This window comes from Thalassophryne amazonica, chromosome 7 (genome assembly GCF_902500255.1).
Source record: "Thalassophryne amazonica chromosome 7, fThaAma1.1, whole genome shotgun sequence".
Lineage (NCBI taxonomy): Eukaryota > Metazoa > Chordata > Actinopteri > Batrachoidiformes > Batrachoididae > Thalassophryne > Thalassophryne amazonica.
In genome coordinates, this window is record NC_047109.1 from 65,055,040 (window position 1) to 65,073,622 (window position 18,583).

At 40.7% G+C, this 18,583-nt stretch overlaps 1 protein-coding gene across 2 annotated transcripts in view; it reads left to right on the forward strand.

Moving 5' to 3' along the window:
- The window catches only part of smarcc1a (SWI/SNF related, matrix associated, actin dependent regulator of chromatin, subfamily c, member 1a), an 85,221-nt gene that overhangs the window by 19,496 nt on the left and 47,142 nt on the right, over positions 1-18,583 (forward strand). Inside the window, exons 8-16 of one of the 2 annotated variants that reach the window (XM_034174345.1) lie at positions 876-951; positions 2,685-2,810; positions 7,321-7,439; positions 7,706-7,836; positions 11,841-11,894; positions 12,032-12,069; positions 13,653-13,774; positions 15,455-15,526; positions 15,696-15,809. In XM_034174345.1, coding sequence (XP_034030236.1) covers positions 876-951; positions 2,685-2,810; positions 7,321-7,439; positions 7,706-7,836; positions 11,841-11,894; positions 12,032-12,069; positions 13,653-13,774; positions 15,455-15,526; positions 15,696-15,809 — 852 coding nt within the window. The remainder of the gene's footprint in view (positions 1-875; positions 952-2,684; positions 2,811-7,320; positions 7,440-7,705; positions 7,837-11,840; positions 11,895-12,031; positions 12,070-13,652; positions 13,775-15,454; positions 15,527-15,695; positions 15,810-18,583) is intronic. The other variant, XM_034174346.1, reaches the window with a different exon arrangement.

Here is an 18,583-nt window from a genome sequence, read left to right on the forward strand (position 1 = left end):
TGGATGTATTAACATGTACAAGTCGAGTCCTTGAACATAAGATGACCCCATTTATGTACAGATGCATCAATTAGTAAAAATCACTCAAGAACAAGAAAGGTGCTCAAACAGACCCCAATTTTATGGCTTTTAATTTCTGCATACCTTTGGTTTTGTTTGAGATTTTCACAAAGAATTTATGTTTTAAAGGAATAGATTGGTGTGTCATTAAATACAGTACTCTGTTGCAGTTGCTTGTGCTGCAGTTTGTGTTTTTATTATTCTAGTTTCACTCATAACTAGAGTGTCCTGCTCGTAGTGCGCAAACCTCCACGAACACTAGTTTCGAGTTCCAAAATTTTTTTAACCTTGGTTAAAATGTTCAAAGTCAAAGCCACTTCAAAGTGGCTTTTCATAAGCTAACTTAGATGTGACCAAATGTCAGGAGTATGTATTTAGTTCATGCACTTGAATCAGAGGGTTTTTTTTTTGTTTTTGTGGCATCTTCAGCCCCCCCCCCAAATTGGTTTCTGGATTCATTTTCAGGCCGCTTTCACAGAACATTGGTTCTCTCTGCGATGCACAATTTGTCATTGCTTTTTGGCACTTGGTTTCCAGCTGATAACCGGAAGATAGACAAACAGGCATAAAATTGGAACCTCCAAACTTTGTCAGGTGATAGTGAGTGCCAGTCTGCACCTCACATACAAATATGAGAGTGATTGGGGCATGGTTAATAATGTAAAATATACATTAAAACCAATCTGTCCTTGTTTGGCATAGCCTTGACATAATATATAATATGGTATGATGATATGGTATTATAATGCTTTGGTAAATGCTTTACTACTAGAGATGTTGAGTGCTTTACCAATGACTGTTGTCTGTACCACCAGCTATGATACATGGATATCAGCCAGTGAAGTGGATGCTGATGTAGAAGAGCCACCAGACACAGATGGGTCTTGGAAGGTGAGCTGTAACTAGCATGAGTGTAGCTAGACTCCAACAGGTTCAATAGCTTTTTTTTGGAGCTTTATTTTTAAACATCCCGGGGCATACAGGAAACAAAAGAACCAAGGAGAATCACAGGTACATTTCACATCTTGCCAACATTGTCATCGTCCACAGATTGGATAAAACGGTCCCATCTTTTCCAGTATTTTTAACCCTTGTGCTGTTGTAAACGGAGGCTAAACGTCATAAGTTCCATTGTTCTTATGTGTTTGATTACTTGTAACAGAAGAAGTCTTTTTTGAGCCAGTATTTAGTGATGGCTTTTTTGCAGCAAGGCTAATCCTGAATAAATATGTTATTTGGACATAATCCCTTTTTTGGGCATGCCAAGAAACAAAGTGATAAAAGACGGCTCCATTTGAATACCTAGCACTGAATTCAGTAATCTAATCACCTTTTTCCGAAAAAACAACGATACCCAGACCAGGAACATGAATGGATCTTCTTGCATCTTTTAATTTTAAATAAACACAAAAATAAAAATGGTAATAATAACAAAATGTTAACACAAATAGTACTTTATCTTATGGAAGAGCATTGCATTTACTGGATAATAGCACACAGTGGATTTTCCCTTAAGGTGTTCCTCTATTAATCATATCTTGACATGCAGCAGGCTGAAAGGAACCGTCAACATTTTCTTGTTATTACTATTTTTATTCTTGTGTTTATTTAATGTTAAAAGACGCAAGAAGATCCATTCATGTTCCTGGTCTCCGAAACGCAGGAAAAATAAAGAAATAAAACATGCCCTCAGAGATGTTCTTCGAGGGCCTGGCCAGGCCCTCAGAGATGTTCTTCGAGGGCCTGGCCAGGCCCTCAGAGATGTTCTGCGAGGGCCTGGCCAGGCCCTCAGAGATGTTCTGCGAGGGCCTGGCCAGGCTTAAAACAGTAGTGGCTGATATCATTGGTGCTTCCGCAGCAGAAGTGTAGCAAAAGTCACGTGTAAGAAAACATCCAATCGAGTGGCCCAATTTTCACAGACACACGCACTTATTTATTTATTTTTTTTACATTTGTGGATGTGATTACACATTTGTGGATTTGGTTACACACACAAATGTTTTTACACTTTTGTGGATCTGGTTACACATTTGTGGATCGAAATACACATTTGCAAATACTTTTGCTGCAATAATGCCCCCATACTTCTGTTTTGAAAACAAGTGCACTGAACACCACAGCATTCCACGGTAGTATAGAATATTAAAGTAAAGCCATTATAGGTTGTGAGGCCCATTGGGCCGGTGCTCATCTCCAGATTCTGTAGCATGAAGCAGACAAGAGTCTGTGACTCTCCTTGGACCCCAGTCCAAAGCAGGTTATGTCTCCAGTCAAGGCAGGTACACATTTACAGCAGGATAGCCTGAGACAATGGAGATTACGTACTTTGTCCAAAGACGCATACTTTCCAGGATCCAGGATTGGAACTCAGGTCTACAGATTGGCAGGTCAGCTCCTTATCCACTAAGCTACCCGCTCTACAGTATAGAATAGTGAGTATAATTAAAAATAGAAATACTGAGGGGATAATAAGTGCAGAATTACAGGCAAGCTGGCTTTCATGTCATAAAGTCTTGAATGTTTCTTGGTAGTAAGCTCAAATATAAATATTAAAAAGACTTGATTGTGGTTCACAATTTTCCTTTGCATCTCTTTTGTTTTTCATTTCTCTCTCGCACTCTTAGGTTCACGCTAAGTGGGTTTTAGACACAGATGCCTTCAATGAGTGGATGAATGAAGAAGATTATGAAGTAGATGAGAACAAGAAGCCAGTCACCTTCCGTCACAGGATCTTCCCCAAGGAGGAAGAGGTAAGTGCTGTGTATGTTCTAAAATACTGAGTTAAGTCTGTTTTGAATGTTGTAAGATATAAGTGGCTCAAAAAGTAAAATACAGATATCAGAAGCTATGGTTAAATTTTCTTCAGGGGCTCTGTCCTATGACACTTTGAATTTTTGGGCTATTGAATGGTATGAGGGCACACGTCTGCCTGATTTTTGTGCATGTTTTGTCTGTTGATGCTCTATGCCATAGTTTTTATTGTCCTCTGTCAAGTATGGTCTCTTATCTGTTCATCACCCATTTTTTCCAAGTCTTTCCTCACACCTTATCTCTGTATAATATTGTTTAGGGTTCCTGTCCACATTTAGATGGCAGATTATAAAATTCAGTCTTAAAGAATTTAAATTTTGGCATTAACTACAGAATAGTTTTAAGGCCTGCCAACAAATGGTAAAAATGAGCTGATCACTAATAATGCTTACATCTAGCACCTATCTTAAGATGTATAAATCAAGGTCTGCCCAGCTGACTAATCACCACTATTACCTGAAAATAGCCCTAATATGGTGATGTCGCATTAGCCTCGTTCTTTTAGTGGTGGGTGTGGGAATCAATACTTACAGACTCATAATATTTAATTTTACAGTATGAGAACTGATTTACCACTAATTGTATTGTGGACCTAATCTGAGTATTAACTGATGTCACTGCCGTTTCAAACAGACCCAAGACAAAAAAAAAAGTTGGGCTGTGAGAAGTTTCCCTGGAGATCAGATTGAGTGCTGATGATTATTTACTTAAAGAACCCCCACATGTGATGCACATTTGTTTTTGTAAATATGATTTAGGATATACAGTGTCTAGATGTGTGTTGTTAGTATTTTCTCCATGGTCTGGGGTTATAAAGGACAATCAAAAATCACACAGGGGAGGTAATGGTCTTGTGGTTAAGCTTGGTTCAAATCCCAGCCTGACCGGAAAATTACTAAGGGCCCTTGGGCAAGGTCCTTAATCTCCTAGTTGCTCCCAGTGTGTAGTGAGCACCTTGTATGACAGCACCCTGACATGGGGGGGCATTATTGTAAAGCGCTTCGAGCATCTGATGCAGATGGAAAAGTGTTATATAAATGCACCATTTACAATTGTGATTGTAACGTCAGATTGCAATACTTGTAGAATTGCATTTCTTGCATATCTTGCACCCAAATACCATGATATGTATTTGGGCACAAGTGTATTGTCCTTTGTCCACTTGCAGATGTATTGGCATAGCCATAGACCTCTATCCAGCGACCTCAAGTCTGGAAGCTCTTTCCAGACATTTCTTAGACCCATTAGGTAAGCTGCCAGAAACACAAATGTCACTGCAGGGAAGTGAGTTTCTTAACAAGTTTGATGCTCTCGCCACATACAGACTCATTGCCTGTGGCTGAGTCCAGGAAGTTATTGAAAGTCTGGATCTTTGTCTTTCAAGACAGCTAATGTTTACCCAAGTATAAGTGAGTGCTTTTTACATGTCCAAGTATAACTGGAATAGTTGTGATATGCGTAGATTAGGTTTTCACAAGTCCTCTTCTGACCTGAAGTTGCAGTAGGACTGGCTAGATAATCTTCTTTCAATTTAGTTTTTGTTTTTGTTTTGTTTTGTTTTCAACAGGTAAAAAAAAAACTTCTGAAATGGAACAGGACAGAAGCACATAACCATTTCTTGACACCTGTCAACATTGCTCCCCTTCTCTCCCTCAAGTTAAAAAGGCATATGCGGATAAGAGTCCAAAACACAACCCAAGAATGGATGTAAAATTTCTTTCTGATGAACAGGGGCCTCATGTACAAGACTTACGTGGATTTCCTACTGGAACATAGCGTACGCCATATATTCAGATGTATCAAGGTGTGCGTAGGCATGGATCCACGCACTTTCCATTTGTACATCCCACTGAGCATAGAACCAAACTTCTCCCTGGCCACGCCCCTTTAAATATGCATTTTCATGTAAATAGGCCGTTTGAGCTGGGATTCCCCACGACGTCACATCAGACAACATGAACACAGGAAAGAAATTATGCTATAGATGACTGGAAATTACGTGGAGACACGCAGGGACAGTTTATTCAGTGCACTGTTAAATGGATTAATCATGAAACTGGAAAAATGTTTGTGGGAGCTACAGAGCCTGTGTGTGTCAGGCCGACATGCAAAACAGCGCGCACACTGGTGTTAAAAGGTGAGGCGTGCCTCCACTGAGGGTATGACATTCACAGTTTACACACGCGTTTATTGACAAATACAGAACACAGGAAGCCTGTTAAGAAGCTCTGCAGCTCACTGTCAAGCAAAAATAAAAAAAAAACCTTAACAATAATAATAATCATATTTGAATGCGCACATCCTCAAATGTGGCCGCACTGGTTTGCGTTCGGATAAATTACACAAATACACTATTTACACAACAAGCAGCTACTTACCGGTAATCGCCCCTTGTGGGATTAATAAAGTTGTTTGATTGATTGAGCAGCTCTCATCGTGCACCGTGCTAAACACCAACCTGATGCGCATTTGCACATCACATACGATTTGAACATGTGTGCAGTCAACAGCTCCGATTACATGGAAACTGGCTCTCGCTGCAAGTGCCACTTTAATATTGGAATGGGATGTATCTGGATGACTTTTGGATGATTGCGTTCTATAGAGCTGGCATGGCTTGGCTTAAGGTTTACTGGCACACTCCTAACTGATCGGCCATCTCGCGCTGAAGTGCCCCTATTTCCAGCAACCTCCTGGCTCATTGCGGTATTGTGCTCTGAGAGGGCCGCAGTTCTGCGCACAACTCCAGTAACAGTGGCCTTGATAATCAAAATCGGTTTATGAGCCAATTATTTCCATTTGCAAGTAAATCCTTGTGTTCCCTGAGTACATGCTCGCGTCAGATTGCACCATTTGCAAGGTCCACTGACGCTAACGCAGCAACTGTTAGTGCCATTTTACACATCACTTTGATGGTTTTATATCATCTATGTAATTGCAAACACGTGAGTATGTTAATTGCTCATTGCTGTGTTGCTGATGTGCACATCAATCTGATGACATCTTGTTTTCACACTGTTAACATTCCCAGCATCACCGCTATGTGTCGGCAGTGAAACAATAGCTGTAGAAACGTGTATGCCAGCCAGGATTTTTGCGTGATGCACTGCACATTTCCACAGTCATTTTACTTTTGAGACATCTGAACGTTGGCGTGGAGACAGACGTACGACACGTTTTTGTGCATAAGCATACGTTGTACATGAGGCCCCAGGTCATTTAGGAAGTTGTGCCGTTTAACCATCTGGAGTCGGGTATACTGCGCGTTTTTGAGTACTTTTGGTTTTACCTTCATAATTTACCTTAAAAAGAACTGTTTATCTCGCCTTGTTTGGTGTCATTTTTTCAGATGCCTCATTATTTTGATGCATAAAATAAATAAATAAAATAACTACACCACACACTAGCCACACACACTAAAACACACCACCATGCACACTCCAAGCACGGCAAATATCACACTTTCAAAACTGATTGCTGTCTGCTTTTCGCCCCGCACAAAACCACAATTTTCCTTCTGTCAGCAACCAAATTATGTGGATTAGGTATCATTGTTTATTAGATCATATATTTTACTCCAGTGATAAAGGAAAAATTTGTGTATTTTTTATTTTATTTTTAACTTGTTTGCTGTCACAGAGAGAGAGAGAGATGGAAGAAAAGTCTTGTTCGCAAAATGCACACACACACACACACAGCCATGTGGCGTCTGTGGATTGTCATCAAACCCACGTGTAGTTGGTGATTTTGATTGGTTAGCTCCTGAGTTTTCCACCAGTGATGAACACCCCTTTCTCGTGCTGCAGATGGAGTCTTTTTTTTCTTCTCACCCCTCTCTCTTTTGCAGTAGAATGAGGAAATGAGTCATTTTTGCTGCAGGTGTCTGCAAAACGTGCAGCAAATATGAGCATATTATACAGGAAAAAACTTGTGTAAATTTTTTATCATAATTCAAGTTATACTTGGCCTATTAATAAAATTTAAAAAGTGGTGTACAGGTTGAATTTCACACGTTCAACACACATTCAAACAGACAGAGTGGAGCGCATTGTGTGCTAAGTTCACTTAATTAGCTCATGACTTTTGACACGGAGGCGTGTCAGTAGACTCCAGAGGTTTAATCGACAAATCTGATATGGACAGGTTAAATTGTCATTTCAAACTGTTGCAGACATGATTTTAAAATGACTAGCAGTGAATTATTTATTTATTTTTAAATATTTAGCCTCAATGTTGGTCAAATACAAACCTGGAACTGTTGGTGTTGACAGTGAGTGTACAGGAACTCTGAGTTTCCTCCAACACAGCATCCTTCCTCCCCTCCCTGCTGTCGCTCTCCCACCACTTCCCCCTCCTTATGTGTGTAGTCGTTCCATCCTCTCATTCTCTTGATCTTTCTCTCATCCTCCATCCCTCACTCCCTGCGCTACACGGGGTTTTTCTGATCAGTCTTCCCGTACACCTGATCGCAAGGAGCGTAAAGCCAACTCTGCCGGGAAGAAGAGGAGACGCTCTCCTTCGCCGCCCAGCACTCCTGCTGAGTCCCGCAAGAAGGGAGGCAAGAAGGGGTAAGTGTGATAAACTTTGAAATTATTTTAAAGAAGGAACTGAGCAAGAAGAGGAAGCTGTGACAAAGAAGTAAATTTAAGGAAGCAAATTTAATTAGACTTGATTTGTAAAAGTGACATTGTAAATTCAAAATTAAACGTTGATGTGCTCAGGGATGCAACATGTGGTGAATTGTGAGCACAAGCCAAACAGTCGTGTTCGGGCATAATCCAGTGCTGCTGGTCCTAGTGTGAGTAATGCCCTAATTCTTCTTTCCTTATGCCAGCAACCCAGGACTTCACTGGAAGCGACGTGGTCACAGAGGTGAAGAGGAGGACATGGAAGAGGACCTCACCAAGGACATGGATGACTCTTCAGCTGGGGCCAGCATTGAGGAGGGGAGCATATCCAAGAATGGTATAGTCTGATGGAAATGCCAAACTGCTACTTGATTCATAACATAGATGAAAGTTTTCTGTATTGACACAGATTACCACTGAGGAAAAAGGTTTCAGGGTTATTTGTGAAATATGTAAATCCAGGGAAGTAAAAAAAATACATGCACGAGGAGAGTCTGGTTGGAAACTCACTGATTTATTTATGTCGCCACTTTGAGCGCTTTGAATTTGGAATCTGAACTTGCCTGCTGCTGACACAGAAATGATCTGTAGAAATTATACAGTGCATCCAGAAAGTATTCACAGTGCTTCAACTTTTCCACATTTTGTTGTTATTCCAAAGTGGAAGTAATTCTTTTTCCCCTCAAAATTCTACACACAATATCCCATAATGATAATGTGAAAAAGTTTTTTTTTTTTTTTTTTTTTTTTTTTTAGATTTTTGCAAATTTGTTAAAAATAAATAAAAAAAAATCACATGTACATAAGCATTCACAGCTTTTGCCATGAAGCTCAAAATTGAGCTCTGGTGCATCCTGTTTCTACTGATCATCCTTGAGTTGTTTCTACAGCTTAATTGGAGTCCACCTGGGGTAAATTCAGTTGATTGTGCATGATTTGGAAAGGCACACACCTGTCTACATATAAGGTCCCACACTTGACAGTGTATGTCAGAGCACAAACCAAGCGTGAAGTCAAAGGAATTATCTGTAGACCTCTGAGACAGGATTGTCTCGAGGCACAAATCTGGGGAAGGGTACAGAAACATTTCTGCTGCTTTGAAGGTCTCAATTAGCACAGTGGCCTCCATCATCCATTTATGGAAGAAGCTGCGATCCACGTCTGTCTAAACTGAGCGAACAGGGGAGAAGGGCCTGAGTCAGGGAGGTCACCAAGAACTCAGTGGTCATTCTTTCAGAGCTTCAGCATTCCTCTGTGGAGAGAAGAGAACCTAAAGGTACATGGCACTCTGCCTTGAGTTTGCCAAAGGGCACAAGAAGGACTCTCAGACCATGGGAAACAAAATTCTCTGGTCTAATGAAACAAAGAATGAACTCTTTGGCATGAATCCCGGGTGTCATGTTTGGATTAAACCAGGCACCATCCCTACAGTGAAGCATGGTGGTGGCAGCATCATGCTGTGGGGATGTTTTTCAGCAGCAGGAACTGGGAGACTAGTCAGGATTGAGGGAAAAATAAATGCAGAAATGTATACAGACATCCTGGATGAAAACCTGCTCCAGAGCGCTCTTGACGTCAGACTGGGGTGACGGTTCATCTTTCAGCAGGACAACGGCACTAAGCACACAGCCAAGATATCAAAGAAGTAGCTTCAGGACAACTCTGTGAATTTCCTTGAGTGGCCCAGCCAGAGCCCAGACCTGAATCTGATTGAACATCTCTGATGAGATCTGAAAATGACTGTGTACCAATGCTCCCCATCCAACCCGAAGGAGCTTGAGATGTGCTGCAAAGAGGAATGGACAACACTGCCCATAGATAGGTGCGCCAAGCTTGTGGCATCATATTCAATAAGACTTGAGACTGTAATTGCTGCCACAGATGCACCAGTATTGCGTAAAGGGTGTGAATACTTTATACATATGATAAATGGACTGCATTTATATAGCCCTTTTCCATATGCATCAGACGCTCAAAGTGCTTTACAATTATGCCTCACATTCACCCCGATGTCAGGGTGCTGCCATACAAGGCGCTCACTACACACCGGGAGCAATAGGGGATTAAAGGCCTTGCCCAAGGGCCCTTAGTGATTTTCCAGTCAGGCGGGGATTTGAACCCATGATCTTCTGGACTCAAGCCCAACACCTTAACCACTAGACCATCACCTCCCATATGATTTCTTGGGGTTTTTTTTTTTTTTTTTTTTTAATAAACTTAGAAAAATTTCAACAAACCTTTTTTCATATTGTCATTATGGGTTGTTGTGAATAGAATTTTGAGGGGGAAAATTAATTTACTCCATTTTGGAATCAGGCTGTAACATAACAAAATGTGGAAAAAGTGAAGCGCTGTGAATACTTTCTGGATGCACCCCATGTCCAAGTTGAAAAATTCCATACTTTGCTTCAGGTGCGTTTACACATAACGACAAGTCACGAATGCCACGAAGCATACCGCTGATCACGAATGTGATGATTTGGGGCAGAGGCATCAGGTGTCCTCAGGAAATACTGCAACCTGTTACCACGCATTACGATTAATGGCACATGTTGCTGGAGAATAATCAGGAACCATTACGCATGGTCAAGAATAAGTTTCCGTGTTGTTACGCGATATCGCGTAGTTCTGTCACATTGTGAATGAGGCGAATTGTCTCCACACACCCCATCATCATACTGCAGCAATGAAACTGAATGCGGTGCAGCAGGGTTTATTGTGCACACGTCAGAGAAGAACGCTGTCACGTTTTATTAAGGATCACCGCTCATCAAGACGGATCATCATGCTCAGTTGCGACCTCCACGACATGAGGCGAAATGAGGGTGGTGTGTGACATTCGTGGAAGATTTTTTTTTGACAGCCAAAAACATGCGCCACGAAAATCACGAATATCACGCACCAACACGCACTATTAAGAAACCTACTCAGATGCGTTAAGAATGTCAAGAATGTGCCAAGAATGATGCAAATATGACATTCGTAACGCTTCTTGCCTGTGTGTAAACGCAGCATTCGAAGTGTTCCTACGCACTATTTAAGTACAAATCTTTATATTCAAACAGTTGATAAATGAGGCCCCTGAAGACAGTAATACAATGATTATATTCGATTTTTGGTCTAAGACATTGCATCTTCCACGATATGACATCTGTCAGGTTGTCCGCCATATTGTCAGTAATTGGTTGAATCTGCTCAATAATTGGCTCAAACTGCTGAGTGCCGAAGCGAGGAAGACTGGTCTGATTCGCAACACTAACTTTATTCATGCAGATACACGAATAAAATAATTTATTACCATTTGGATGTGAAACACTTAGCTGTGGCCTAAATTCCAAAGTTAACAGCTTTATCCTCCCTAGATCGTAGGGATGTGAATCGTACAACAACTCACGATTCAATTAGATTCTTGGGGTGACTATTCGATTCAGAATCGATTTTTGATTCAAAGAGCTTTGAGAAATAGTTATATTACTAAAAATGTTTATGTGAAAATGCAGCTTTACAAGGTTAATCAAAAGATTCTAAAGATGTAAATTTACTTATCTGCTTTGCTTGTTCTGAGTTGGCTGGCACTTTAGTGAAGCGCTGGTCAGTAGTCGGCAGAGACCGCTGCGCCGCTCCTTTTAGCTCTGGGTGATGGCGTCGCATGTGGGCTTGCAGATTTGAAGTGTTTCCGAAGTACTTGACTTTCATTTTGCAGATTTTGCGCACTGCATAAGTCATGTCAAGCTCCTTCTTACGCAGCAAATAATAAAATTCAAAATGTGCCCAAACATTTGCCTTCAGCAAAGACGGCGCTGGCTGAATTAGCCCCTCGTCCGCCATGCTAAGCTAATGTTTGAAGCACGCCGGACCCTCCCCTCGTGGGGACGCTGTAGTACGGAGGCCGTTGCCTGACAAACAGTACACGCAGCAAGTAAGTAAGAAAATGTTTTAAAAAATGCTTTTTAAAAATCGATTCTTGGACATTTTGGATCGATTCTGAATCTTAATAAAAATCGCGATTCAGACATGAATCGATTCCCCCCCCCCCCCCCCCCCCCCCTAGATCCCTTCAAATATATTGTCTATATATATATATATATATATATATATATATATATACTGTCTGAAATAGACACTGATCAAGAAATAAAGAAATGTTCAAAGCGCATCAGGAATGCTCGCATCAGGATTCATATGTAAATGATTCCACAGAATCATTTACATGTCCCCTTTTGAAAAGCAGAGTGTTGAATAATTCTTCCTTGCTTACAGCTGTATAAAAGTTTTAAAAATGTTTTTTGCTCTTTTAATGCATCACTCCTTATTTCTTAATATTTTTTTTTCCAAACACAGCAAATTCAAAGAAAGATGGTGAGAATACTCCAGTAAAAGGAGGGAATGACTTGGGTATGTGCTTTGGACAAATTGTCATGAAGAAAACATTCCCTTTTCGTTCTTTTATGTATGGACCACAGCACAGCGAGATGTATTTCCACTGACCTCTGATTTTTTTTTTGTTTGTTTTTGTTTTTCTCTTCTGCCAGATGACATGGAGGAGGATTCCATGCTTTCTGGTGGAAGGGTGAGTTTATTCATGACTTGGGCCTCCATTCTATACTCATCACACTAAACCGAGTGTGTTGTCTGGATGTTATGGACACTGTTTAAAAATTCTGCAGTGTAAGGGCAGTTTGTAATTTGGCATGAATCCATATTTTTGCATGTTCAAGTTAACTGAAATTGGCAACAGGTTAAAATATATACACAGATTATTGTGCAGTCCTGATCAGCTTTGTGGGTTGCTGCAAATTATGCTGAAATGAATTGAAATTTGCTGTGACATTTTGTGACCAAATACTAACACGACTAGTTCTACAAAGTCTTTGTTTAGCTTTACGGCAGACACTACCTGTGGTTATTTCAGTAACTGAGTCATGTGAATGTGTGCTCTTAAATCAGGTAATTAATTTGACTGGCCCTGTATCAGAGTTGGAGTTCTATTTTATTCCTTCATCTGGAATTCATAGAACTGTAGTTACGTACGTAACTCTTGTTTTAAGCCCCGGTCACACGCACAGACGAAGGACAACGAAGCCCAAACAAAACAAGAAATCTGGACTTACGTCAACTTTCGGTGGCATTGTTTAACCTTCGTTTATCTTCATTCCTGCAGCTGGCGGTTTGTCAGAATCTTCAAACTTTTGAAAAATTTGAGTGAATACCGCTGGCAACCTTGAATCATCTGCGTTTCGTTTTGCTTTCTTTCTTGACAGTTTCTTAGCATTTGCTTACTTCACGTAATGTTAGCGTATCATTTGACTTTCGTCTAATGACGTTCATCCTCCCAAGTCCAAAGTATTGAATGAACGCAACAATATCTGAATGAATTAGTAACTAAAGCTTCACTGGGCTGAATGAAACGTCCTTGCTAATGAATTGTTCATGTTTTGGGCCGAAAAAAAGCAATGTTTTCATACCAAAACAATAGCATTAACAATGTTTTACCAACTACTTTAACTGTTTACACACATACTAACCATTTGTAGCTGGCCTGTGTGTGCATGCCTTTGGTAATAGCCTTCGTCTGACACGGACAGTTTCCCCATGGCTGATGGAGAACTCAGAATGTGAAGACAAACTAAACTTGTTATTGTGAAGACAAACGCAGTCTCTCACCTGCAGGTACTGTGTAAATGAGGATAAGGCTGGCTGCGCTCAGTTCTATTTCCGCTCTCGATCATGTCATTGTGAATGTTTTGTTTTAATTTCGTTTAAGGCGTTTGCGTCGTTTTTCTGTCATTAGTTTTTGTTTTGTTTCATTCCTTTCGTTTCAGTGATTGGAATTGTGCAGGATTTTTTGTCCACCTTGACGATTTTTGACTTTTTAATGTTTTGTCCTTCCTCCATCTGTCGCCGTATGACTGGGGCATTAGTGAATTTCTCCTCTGTGAGATCAGTAAAGTTTATCTTTATCTTTAGAAAGTTCTTTGTCAAGTTTTCCTTTTGAAATGTGACAATATCATGAAGATTTTTCATATTGATCTATATTGAAAGATCTTTGGGAAATTGGACCTTTTCGATTAAGTGTCAAATCTTTAAGACACAGAGTGCTACTAGATAACCTGCAATTGTCATACTAACATTTTATTTGCTGCTTCTCTGCAGGACGATGAAGAACAAGGCAAAGGTGAAACAAACAGACTCATAGACACTGGCGAGGACAACGTGACAGAACAGACACACCACATCATCATTCCCAGCTATGCTGCTTGGTTTGACTATAACTGGTAAGAGAGAGAGGAGCTGTTCTCAACTCTGGATTTTAGCATTAATAGAGAATTTTATAATGGACGGAATTAAATGGAAAATGATGTGTTCTGGCAAGAACTGTAAATAGACGACATTTAACCCTCTAGGCCAACACCGTCGCATACGACAGCTAAGACCAAGCTTTACTAATTTATAAATAACTTTTTAATGATATGAGATAGTTCAAATCAATTTTATTTATATAGCACCAAATCACAACATACAGTTGCCCCAAGGCGCTTTATATTGTAAAGTTGGTGAAAAGTTAACTCCACTGACTTTCGAACCAGCCATCGGCCATCTTTGTACTCCTCATAGAAGCTGTGTGATAATGTGCGCAATGTGGGTGTCCAATCGGAACTGGTTCACCATCACATGGTTTTCCAAAATCCAGTAGTAGGGCAGATTTACCTCACGTGAAAAGCCAAAGATCATTTTCAGGAGTAATATGTTACTAGTTGGCCCATTTGAATAGCCCCCTGGGTGCTCCAATGAGTACTTACTTTTAGTACATACTCAGTGCGCCCTGCGCCATTACGTACAGCAATCAGTAAAAGCAGGAGCAGACGGAGAGCCTCTGATGACAATCTCATGTGCTCAAACAAAGAGTGTGTAACTATCAGGATTGCTCCACTAGTTTGCATGTGAATGTTACTGGGTAACTCTGTTGCTTTCTCGGTGTAAAGCACTGTTTACCATATCAAAATAACAAAACACATAGACCATTTTGTATATATTGTTCAAAATGTGCATTTGTGTTTATTGTTTGAACCTCTTTGTTGTACAGTCTTTCACACGACCTCAAATTACCTTTATAAAGTGTCACAACAGTTGTTTATTATAGTTTGCGGTGTGTTTTGAATAAATGTGTGTGGAAAATTATTTTTCGCTTTATTTTTTCCTTGCCTATTTTTGATTGTAAATCTTTATTACACATATAAAACACAACAAAAACATATATATTCTGAAAGCACAGGTTGTCCTGAAAAAAGTTGATTGTGGGATGCAGGGAGAGCTGTTAACAGCAATAAGAAAACATTTATGCCAAGCGAGTGAACTGTCCAAAAAATGCCCTCGGACCCCACAGGGTTAAATTGTGCCTGAGAACAGATATTCAAAATGCTTTTCAATAATGTGTCACATGCACGCATTCACGCATCAATTCCAGGATCAGCCGTACAAGGTGCTGACTTGCATACTGAGCAATTACGTGTTCAGTGTCTTGTTCAAGGACATTTACCCATGTAAACATTAAGCCAACATCCCTTCAGATAATGGACAGTGGAATCTAGCATTTGAATGACAGCATTGTTTTCTCTGAAATGAAACACAGCTGCTCCTAATTTTCATCGTGCATGTAAGATTATTCTCTGCAACCAAGCCCGGAGACATATGTCCAGCACGTGGCAGGCAGGTATATAAGCAAAGCAAAGCAAACTTTCTTTTTGTGTCGATCTGATAAATCAAAGTTGACCAATGGTTAATCAGTTAATCCTGATTATATGCCCTTTTAATTTAGAAATGTACAAGATGACATGTTTTTTTGAGTTATGTTGACATTCAGAAGGTGATGCACTTGCATTTTTTTCATTGACTGACTAGTTTCTGTCATTTTTCTTTGCTGATGATTTCTGTTTTATGTTTGTCTTTTCTTCTAGTATCCATCAGATTGAGAGAAGAGCTTTGCCGGAGTTCTTCAATGGAAAAAACAAGTCCAAAACTCCAGAAATGTGCGTCTAGCAACACGTACCTTTGCTCATTTTACTCGAAGCTACTGTAATAGGTTTCATATGTAATTCTTGTATGCCATGTTAGTTTCAATGCAGAATGATGGATCACCTAATGTACCACCTTATGTGATCCACTGATCATCTAGTTTGGCTTCCATTTCTGCAACAGATACCTGGCGTACCGTAACTTCATGATTGACACGTATCGGCTAAACCCTCAGGAGTACCTCACTTCCACATCCTGCCGAAGAAACTTGACTGGGGATGTGTGTGCCATCATGAGGTGAGCTCGGGGGGTGTAAAGGATTCCTATATGTCCAACTTTCTGCTGCGTTAATTAGGACTGGGTACCGAACTTCGGTTCTTTTGTGGCACCGTCCGAAATGCTTTGGTAGTACTGAGTATCGAAACATGCCACGGCTTTCGGTGCCAAGTTTCGGTACCCAGAGGTTCATCACGTGCAAGAAGAGCGGTCCGCAGTCGTCGTAGTCATTACGGAGCACGAGCAGCCTGATTCAATATCTCAACCACCGGGCTCTGCTTCATCTGAGTACCGACATGCATCACTTTGAAGCTTGAAGCACTGTTACGACCCGCTGCTTTGGTTCTTTGCTTTGCTGCCTTTCAGAAGCGGCAAATCCGCTTCTTAACCCCTCTCCAAGCTATTAAAATATGTCAATCATGAGTCACTCTTGTGCGGATTAAACTCACTAATTCGGACTCCTGTCTTGTTGCGAGAAAGAAATGAGAATCGTCCTCCATTCCCTTCAAACAGCTCCAAAAACAGCTCCGTGGCGCATCCCTCCGCTTCTCTTTCCATGAAAAAAAACTCCTGTAACAGTGGAATGTGCCGAAAAAGTACTGATGTCCACGTCTTCTGCCATTTTTGTGGAAGTCAGACGACGTCCCGGATCAACAAAGCCTTCACGTTGGAAATGATCTGGTTGTTTCAGCGGGGTTTCAGCCTGTCGCGCGGCGCGCTCTCAGCAGCTGTGGGCAGTCTTTAAACCGGCTGGAGCACTCCTTAATCTGTGTAATCCCCATAAAATCGTCCCTGAAAGCCATCTGAATTTTCCGAATGGTGTCCACCTGGAGGTCTCTCACAGTTTCTGGAAAAATTTGATGCAGCAAAGCTCCAGATCGTTCAGACATTTTATTCGCAATAAAAATCCGACGAGAGGGGTGGACCACTACTCACACAAAGCCTGCTCGCAGGCGAATGACACAACCGACGGAGTGAAAAAACTCACGCATGCACACGAAGGTTCAAGCTTGGCTGATGCAATCACACGTGATTCAAATCCATATGGTTTTTGCAAAAAATAAAAAGGTTGGATACTTTTCTAACAGACCTCGTATGTACAACAAAATTTGTCCTCTGCATTTAACCCATCCTAATTATAGTTTGACACAATTCAACCACTAGGAGCAGTGACCAGAGTTGTTGATTGCAGCTATCAGCCTGTGACGAGTGGACGTCAAATCTGTCACTGTCTGATCTTGATTCAGTTGAATAGCGCATTGCTGGCTGGGAGATTTTTGGGTCACAATTGCACATTGCTTTCCAGTCCGTTTATGGTTTGATGTCTGTGTGTTCTGAGTTTGTTGCTGATTCATTCTTCTACCGGCAGAGGTTTTGTGTACTTTGGTTCAGTGCAGGGATATTTTTTCATTTTGTGATAGTAAGTCCCTTCTGCTCCTTTGTTTGCACTTGGGGTCACTACAGCAAATCCAAGGTGGATCTGCGTGTTGAAATAGCACAAGTTTTACACCAGATGCCCTTCCTGACGCAACTCCACATGGATGGGGTTTGAACCAGGAACCTTCTGCACTGAAACTAAGTGCACTTACCACTTGGCCACCACCCATGTATTTTTCTTTTTTCTGATAGAGTACAAAAACAAACAAAAGATGTATTTCTGTTTGCACAGTGGTTAGCGCTGTTGCCTCGGAGCATGAAGGCCCTGGTTTCAATCCCACCAATACCTAGTTCCTTTCTGTTTTTAATTTGTATATTCTCTCCATGTTTACGTGGATTATCTGTTGGTAACCTGGTTAAATTAAACCATAAAAAGCATGTACATTAGGTTTCTTTTTTCCTTGTAAATTTGACATTGTCAGGAAGGACAACCAGCATAAAACATATTCCAGTTGAGTAGGTCTAGGACTCTCAATTTGATACATATCCCAGATCTTAAATGCGATTGTACAAGTATTGCCAGTGAATATTACACTAGATTGTGATTTTTAGTTTGCTCTGTAACACTAGACCATGGGAAAATGGTAAATGGGCTGCATTTATCTAGCGTTTTCCAGCTGAATCAGAAGTCCAAGGCACTTTACAATGATGCTTCACCTTCACCCATTTCACACACCAATGTCAGAGTGCTGCCATGCAAGGCACTCAACTGCACCTTGGGAGCAACTCAGGTGATTTTCTGGCCAGATGGGGATTTGAACCAAGGATCCTCTGGTCTGAAGCCCAGTGCTTAACCACTAGGCCATCACCTCCCCTTAACACACCTTAAGAATGTGTTATACTAAATTTTTGCCACTTGTGACTGCAGGCAAATATCTGCTTCAAATATCGATAATCCTTGTCGATAATCGTATTGGTATCTACCCTTAAAAATCCATACCAGTCAACCCCTAATCTGCAGGCTAGATAACTCCCTACACTCTAGCATGCAGTTCAACATCATGCCCAGAAAAAGAATGATGCTGCACTTTTTTTTTTCTTTTTTTTTTTTGGTAATACATCGATCTGCAACTTTCTTCATATTTCACGGCATTTGTGAGGTAAAGACTTTGGTGAACCCATTTCCAGCACCAAAGCAGTTCATCTACAACCCCTGGCAAAAATTATGGAATCACTGGCCTCGGAGGATGTTCATTCAGTTGTTTAATTTTGTAGAAAAAAAGCAGATCACAGACATGACACAAAGCTAAAGTCATTTCACATGGCAACTTTCTGGCTGTAAGAAACACTATAAGAAATCAGGAAAAAAAATTGTGGCAGTCAGTAACGGTTACTTTTTTAGACCAAGCAGAGCGGAA